At 45.0% G+C, this 8,311-nt stretch overlaps 1 protein-coding gene across 1 annotated transcript; it reads left to right on the top strand.

Moving 5' to 3' along the window:
- Positions 1 to 1,806: 1,806 nt before the first annotated feature.
- Positions 1,807 to 3,702, top strand: LOC138188333 (uncharacterized). Its single transcript, XM_069130013.1, has one exon. It carries the CDS (start codon positions 1,807 to 1,809, stop codon positions 3,700 to 3,702), a length of 1,896 nt encoding a protein of 631 aa, XP_068986114.1.
- Positions 3,703 to 8,311: the final 4,609 nt, after the last annotated feature.

The raw sequence follows: 8,311 nt of genomic DNA on the forward strand, positions 1-8,311 counted from the left end.
TTGACGACAATTGCCAAGAGCCAGATCACGGCCACCATTGTTTCTATGGATGGCAAATATAAACGCGTAGTCACGTTCTTAGTAATCCCAATAATATCGGCAGTCATTCCAGATCAACCAATCGATAGGTCCGTCATCCAGCTACCCAAAAATATAAGATTAGCCGACCCAGCATTTCATCGACCAGGCCCGATCGACATATTATTGAGTTCGGGACCAACCTTAGCATCCTTTTGTGTCGGACAGATCAAACTATCCCAATCCACCGATACGGAGCTGTGTTTGCAAAAGACTCGATTCGGTTGGGTTATCGGGGGGAGCCCGCCAGCTCGCTCGGGGATCCATTCCTTTCACGTCACCACCACCGACCTACAAGCGGATCTCGCACGTTTTTGGGAAATCGATGAGGGACCACCTACCAGGCATTTCTCAGAGGCGGAATTACAATGTGAGGAGCATTTCCGCAACCATGTCCAACGCAACAAGGAAGGGCGATACGTCGTCGCCCTGCCATTCAACGAGAAGCTTCCCACGCTGGGGACGTCAAGGTCCGTTGCCATGAGTAGACTCGCCTCGCTCCATCGCCGATTCCAACACGACAAGCAATTCGAAGCCGCGTATAGTGCGGTGATCCAAGAGTATCTAGACTTGGGTCATATGACGAAGATCACGCCTGACCTTCCCACAACCAACGGTTATTATTTGCCTCATCACGGCGTGATAAAGGAATCGAGTGATACTACGAAACTCCGAGTTGTTTTCGACGGATCAGCAATCAGCACTACCGGAGTATCCCTCAACGACATGCTACATACAGGACCTAAATTACAGGAAGATCTAATTGAAATTCTATTGAGATTCCGGTCGCATCAATATGTTCTAACGGGTGACATTGAGAAGATGTATCGACAAATCCTCGTACGCCCAGAAGATCGTAAATATCAACTCATTCTATGGCGTAATTCCAACGGGGAGGTCGATACATATCAACTTAACACCGTGACGTTCGGACTATCAGCTGCCCCATACTTGGCCCTCCGATGCCTCAAACAATTAGCAGAAGACGAAGGACATCGATTCCTGCGAGCAGCAGCGGTTGTGCAGCGCGATTTTTATGTCGACGATGCCCTCACTGGAGTCGACACAAAAGAAGAATTACTATCGGTAAGACACGAACTCACAGACCTTCTCAGATCGGCCGGCTTACATATCCGGGAATGGGCATCCAATGACAAGGACATATTGCGAGGACTAACAGAAAGAGACACCAATAGAAGGCTACAATTGGGCGAGTCACAGATGTTGAAAACCTTAGGCATTTATTGGGATTCTCAGGAAGACGCAATCCTTTACTCAGTTGAACCCACAGCGACCATCACTCGAGTCACTAAACGATCAATGAGTTCGGTGATAGCCCGAATCTATGATCCACTTGGTTTGCTCGCGCCAGTGATTGTCAAAGCAAAAATATTGCTTCAACGCGTCTGGGCATTAAAAATCGATTGGGACGAATCCCTACCAGCAGAGTTGCATACTGAATGAGATCGATATCATATCCAACTACCCTTGCTTAATGATATTCGGTTCCCTCGTAAAACCATAATCAAGGCAGCTAATCATATAGAGCTGCACGGTTTCTGCGACGCCAGTGAAAGGGCATACGGAGCATGTGTCTATCTACGCAGCACCAATCCGGAGGGACACACACAAACTCAGATACTCACTGCTCAATCTAAGGTCGCGCCACTAAAATCGTTGACAATCCCATGACTCGAGTTAAGCGGAGCATTACTCCTCGCCTCACTTATGTCCTTGATAAAGAAGTCCCTCAATATAAAGGTTTCTCGCACTGTGTATTGGACGGATTCTACTATAGTGCTTCAGTGGATCAAGTCCTCGCCACACACGTTGAAAACCTTCGTGGCGAACCGCGTAGCCGAAATCCAGACGAAAACAAACATCGAAGATTGGCGTCATGTGCCCACCAACGACAATCCAGCAGATCTCATCTCCCGCGGGCAGACTCCCAAGGAATTTCTGCGCCCGACCATCTGGAAAAACGGACCCGAATGGCTCAAACAACAAGAGGAAAACTGGCCGATCTGGATACCCACGACGCTGGGAGAACTCCCAGAACAAAAGAAGACGATATGTCTAACAACTAGTACCATCGACAACACACTCCTCCATAGATATTCATCCTGGACAAGACTAATAAGAGTCGTCTCTTGGTGTCTTCGTTGGAGATATAAGCAGAACCGATCCTCCCATCTAACAACGGACGAATTAACCACCGCACATAATAAATTGATCAAGATAATCCAATCCCGACACTTCGTGGCGGAGATTCGGACACTGCAGAAAGATCGAAGCAAGGATGTTGGAGGAAAACTACAGCCACTAAATCCATTCCTCGACGAAGAGGGGATACTACGCGTCGGAGGACGACTGACCAACTCTGCTATCCCATTCAGGCAAAAGCATCCAATTATTTTGCCGAAATCGACAATTACTGAGATCATTATAAATGAAAAACATCGAAACAACCACCACACAGGAACACAAGCTACATTATACGCCGTGAGACTACGCTATTGGCCGATCGACGGCCGTAGCCAAGTGTGGCGTACTATCAAAAGGTGCGTCCGTTGCTGCAGAGCTAATCCTCCACCAGTAGAGTACTTGATGGGAGATTTACCAGAGGCGCGTATTACCGAATCGCGCCCGTTTACGAACGTCGGAATCGACTACTGCGGTCCGCTCTATATCAAAGAGAGAAGGAATCGCAACCGCAGTAAAGTCAAGGTATACGTTGCCATATTCGTATGTCTAGCAACAAAAGCCGTCCACATCGAGTTAGTCAGCGATCTGACTACCGACGCATTCCTAGCCGCTCTACGCCGATTCATCTCCCGAAGAGGATACTGCGCAACCATCCTCACCGACAATGGCACCAATTTCGTCGGAGCTAATCGGGAATTACAAGAACTCCGAATCCTATTACAGTCCGACGACCACAAGGAAAAGGTGCAGAATTTTCTCGCCGACCGACAGATACAATGGCGTTTCAACCCCCCAAACTCACCACATTTTGGCGGTTTATGGGAAGCCGCCGTAAAATCGTTCAAACGTCATCTCATCCGCGTCGTCGGCACGGAGCTCTTGACCTTTGAACACCTTAACACCCTTGTGATTGAGATTGAAGCAATTCTCAATTCACGTCCACTGACTCCCATCTCGTCCGATCCGAAAGATCCCCCTGTCCTCACTCCCGGTCACTTTCTAATCGGCGATACATTAACGAGTTTACGGGAGCGTGATTTCAGGACAGTTCCATCAGGCCGGCTATCTAGTTGGCAGCGCATCCACCAGATCAAGCAGTACTTCTGGAGCAGGTGGAATCGAGAGTACCTCAACGAGCTGACCCGCCGCAACAAATGGGACAAGGGAAAACACGACATCCGTGAAGGCACCGTCGTAATCCTCAGGGAGGATAACGTCCCATCCATGCAGTGGCCTTTGGGCCGCGTAATCAAAGTCCATCCAGGAGTCGACGGAATCATACGGACCGCTACCGTGCAGACGGCAACTAGTATCCTGGACCGTGGTGTCAAAAGATTGGTCCCCTTACCCATTCAACCAGAAACAGATGAATCCGAGCATCAACCCGGAGCGAAGGAAATGGACAAACGACGCACCTGACTCCACAGGCAGAATTTGATCGGTGCCCTCTCAACGGGGGGAGGATGTTACGTTGCCTAAAACATCTGCGCTGCATCTCTCGCGACCGGCCAGCCGACGGCCTGCGTAACGTCATTTCGACCCCCAATAAACCTGAGGACCAACCATAACTTTCTCTTGCATTGTGTACACATGTATCTGCATTCCATCCGTCGTCCTGAAAGCTTTCTTAAGGCTAGAAATATTTGCGACGCACATATGGTTTTTAGAGAGGTCCTTGGGTTTATTAGGCGCAATCAAAAATACGGAGAAAGCGGGTACGCGCCCATTAGGAAAAACCAAACATCTGTCTAACAGAACAGGCTGAGTTTTCCCATGTGCAAGGTCATGTATGAACCACGTCGGTAGGAGGACTCCGACTCACTCCTTCAGGTTTCAGCATGGGTCACAGCCAATCGACATCGCGGATCGTTGCCCTCACTTTTCCTGACGAACAACGTGAATAACGAATCCGCGTTCTTCATGCAAAGGGCACACCCACACCGAGCTTTCTTCCGTGCTAGCCTAAGGGCGACAATTAGTAGAAAATCAACGTCGACGCGTAGCATCTAACTCCCCCGTCCACTAACATACGAAATTCGACTGTACGAACCTTGCTCTATTATTCGTGTCTATCTCATATTCGTGCGACAAGTTGTTATTGACGATTTGTATCTACTCAACAGTGTAGTTTAAGTGTTGGAAATATATATTTTATAATTCTGTGAATCACAGTGTTATATAAACTTAATCACCCCTATTATCTTAACGGAAATCAGGGGATCGATCAACTCGTGATGTCGATTAATATAATCGTAACGGGAATTTACGACTCCCGTTGACGTCTCTCCTCGCGATTGCGTCTCCCCGCGATTGGCCGAATTTACAGAAAATGATAGTAGTACTGAAAGCTCAAACATTCCTAGGAGATCTACACGTATTAAGAAAACTCCAGTAAGGTATCCAGAAAAGGAAAATATTTGCGAGATTCATGCAAATTATTGTAAAATAGATATCCCTCGTACATTTGAGGAGGCGATTTGTTGCGAAAATAATGAAGATTGGAAACAGGCTATGGATAAGGAAATAGAATGTCTCTATAAGAATAAAACTTGGAAATTGGTAGAAAGGGTAAAAGGCAAAGAAGTATTAGATGTAAAATGGGTTTACACGAAAAAATCAGAGGACAGGTATAAGGCTAGATTAGTGGTAAGGGGGTTTCAACAAAGAAACGTAGCCGATGACATATATTCTCCAGTAGCGAGTAATCAGACCTTTAAGATATTGTTATCATATTGTTGTCAAAATGGATTAATAATTGAGCAAATGGATGTAGAAACTGCCTTTTTTAAATAGTGAAGTAACCTCGGAGGTATATGTAAATCAACCAAAGGGATATGCGGACGGAACGAATAGAGTTTGTAAATTATCGAAAGCGCTTTATGGGTTAAAAGAAAGTCCGAGGGACTGGTATGAGTGTTTCGATAAGTATGTGACGAGATTAGGTTTTAAGAAGAACAATATAGAGCTGTGCCTATATACTTATGGAGAGGGAGAAAATGTTGTTTATTTGTTAATATACGTAGACGATTTGCTGATTTGTAGTAAAAACAAAGGGAAGATACAAAGTGTAAAAAAAATTATTAACTGATAAATTTGAAATGAAAGATTTAGGTGAAGTAAAAGAATATCTTGGAATAAATATAGACTATGATTATTTAAAAAAGGAAATGAGATTAAGCCAAAAGAAATACATAGAATCATTAGCAAACAAATATAAATTACATAATAGCAAATTGTACTGTACACCTATGGAGACCAACTTAAAAATTGAAAAAGCTGATATAAATAGAGAGGACATTGGATACAAGAATTTAATTGGCGCATTGCTGTATATTAGTGTAAATACCAGACCCGATATAAGTTATAGTGTGAATTATCTGAGTAGATTTCAAGATTGTTGTAACGAGACACATTTTAAATATGCCCTGCGAATATTGAAATATTTGTACCGGACTAGAGATTTAGGGCTACATTATAAAAGGAATGAAAAGGGCGAAACGATAGACTGTTATGTGGACGCCGATTGGGCAGGAGATCATATAGATAGGAAATCGACTTCTGGGTATGTAAATAGATTGTATGGAAATGTAATTGGATGGAAGTCTAAAAAACAAAGGTGTGTGACAAAAGCCTCAACGTATGCAGAGTATGTAGCTCTATCGGAAGCGGTGAGCGAAGTAATGGCTATCAGAGAATTAATGAAAATCTTCGATGTAAATCTAGACGATAACCCTGTAAAAATTTATGAGGATAACTCTGGAGTAATGAGTATAGCAAAATACGGAACTTTTACAAAAAATTCGAAACACATTGAAGTTCATTACCACTACGTTCACGAGTACGTAAAGGAAAATAAGATAAACATAATAAAAGTAAGTACAGAAGAAAACACTGCGGATATTTTTACGAAGGCACTGTGTAGAGAGAAATTTGAAAGGTTTAGGTCATGGATGAATGTAAAATAAGAGAAATGTAAATAAAGCGATAAATGTTAAATATTTTGTTAATTCGACAAGTATGTAAATAAAATTAAGTGTACAGTATAAATGTAAGGAGGCGTGTTAGGGAAGTGATACATTTACACTGTACATGAGAGTGTGTGTGTAAGGGTCAGAGGGCGTCCAGGTCTTAGTTGAGACAAAACACTGCCGTTAGAAGATTCTGGAGAGTCGGTTGGCGACAAGCGTGCGTGCAAGACGTTCTTCAGAGTGTAATATAGATGTATAGCTGTTGTGTGTGAAATAAAGTCAGTTATTTGTATTTCCAAATCCTCTGATTTCCTTAACAGTAATGCAAATTGCGGTTAAACCACCAAAGAATGCGGTGATAATCCGACCAGAGTTGACGGAAAGTGATATTAAATCGAGCGAAGAAGCAACGGAAGTGGTCTTCACACTGGTGAAGAAAATCAGCGGAAACGGCTTGGTCGTGGAAACGACGAAGCCCGAAGGCCTAAAAGCGTTCACGGAGAACGCCAAGTTAAAGGAGGCTGGCCTAAAAACCAGCACGCCGCAGAGGAGATTGCCCCGTGTAATACTCTACGGCGTACCACGGGTAATCCCGGAGGAGGAGTTACTGGGTTGCATCAGGAAGCAGAACCAGGGTAGAACAACCGAAGAAGACATTGCAGTTATTAGATTCTGCTTCAGAACTGGCCGCAAGTACTCCCAAGAAACTAACTGGATACTGGAAGAACCCCCCCCCCCAGGTAAGGGATAAATTAATATCCGGCAAGATATTTATCTCGTGGAATGCATGCAAGGTTAGTGATTACATAGCCATTAGTCGATGCTTTAAATGCCAAGGCTACGGCCACGTGGCAAAGCACTGCCGATTAAATTATGAAATCTGCGCACACTGTGCGGAAAGCGGACATAGCACTAAGCAGTGCACGAGTAAGGACAAGAACGCCAGCTGTGTCAACTGTAGTAAGGCTGGGAAAAAAGGAGATCATGCGGCCTCCAATTCGGATTGCCCCATGTACAAGAAGGCGCTGGAAATAATCATCTCACGAACCAGTTATGAATAACGCACCAAACAGAAACGGGCGGGACCATGGGAGAAACAGGGGAATACAGATTCTGTAACATAATATGCAGCGATCCAAAACAGTCCCCTACGAGATTAGGAAACAAATGAAAGCTGATGGCGATGAAATCTTGCTGATGCAAGAACAATACAGCATCAATGGGAAAATTCCTAGACTCGGTACAGGGGTTGCGATCGCCTCCCGAGGATCGAAAGATGACCCGCCAGTGGCAGCCGTGGGTGTCTTCCGGACTTTACATGTGTTCCAAGAGATGTAAACCTTCCCCATTAAAAGTTTTTCTCTTATCTGGGTTGGAGGGGGGGGGGTGTTACTTCCATTACCCAGGTGGTCTCCTCGGAGTCCTTGCGGCCCGTCCTGAAGCAGAATTTGATGGCCGTAACGTCCTCTTCTTTAAGCCTGTCCTGGTTCTGCTTCTTCATGCAGTCCAGTATCTCCTTTTCTGTGATTTCCCTCGGAACATCATATAAAATCAATCGGGGCAGCCTTCTCTGTGGTGTGCTGGTTTTTAGGCCGGCCTCCGTTAGTTTCGCGTTCTCGGTGAACGTTTTCAAGCCTTCTGGCTTCGTCGTTTCCACGACTAAGCCGTTACCGCTGATTTTCCTTACGACAGTAACCTGTATTCCCTTTTTACGGGCATTTACAAGTGTGAACACCGCATCCCGTGCTTCCTCACTCGTCTTGATTTCACTATCAGTTAATTCTGGGTCGATTATTACCACGTTGCTGCTGGCCATCTTTACTTTTTCCGCGTACGATAGCTCCCTTCGTTCAGCCTTCGCGGTTTTCTTAACCGCTGTTTCAAGTCGCTTACTGACTTTCAGCGACTTACTTACGGCGCTTAAGATTTCCGTTTCTTTGTTCGTAACTGACCCGGTGCTTTGTTCCAGTTTCCTGGTCAGTTAACTATTTTGGAGCAGGAGCTTCTCCACAATTCCTCGCATGTCTTTGAAGTGCCGCATAATTGTTGCGGCCTGCTCT

This window comes from Bombus flavifrons, chromosome 16 (genome assembly GCF_040668555.2).
Source record: "Bombus flavifrons isolate JBK064 chromosome 16, iyBomFlav1_principal, whole genome shotgun sequence".
NCBI classification, from domain to species: domain Eukaryota; kingdom Metazoa; phylum Arthropoda; class Insecta; order Hymenoptera; family Apidae; genus Bombus; species Bombus flavifrons.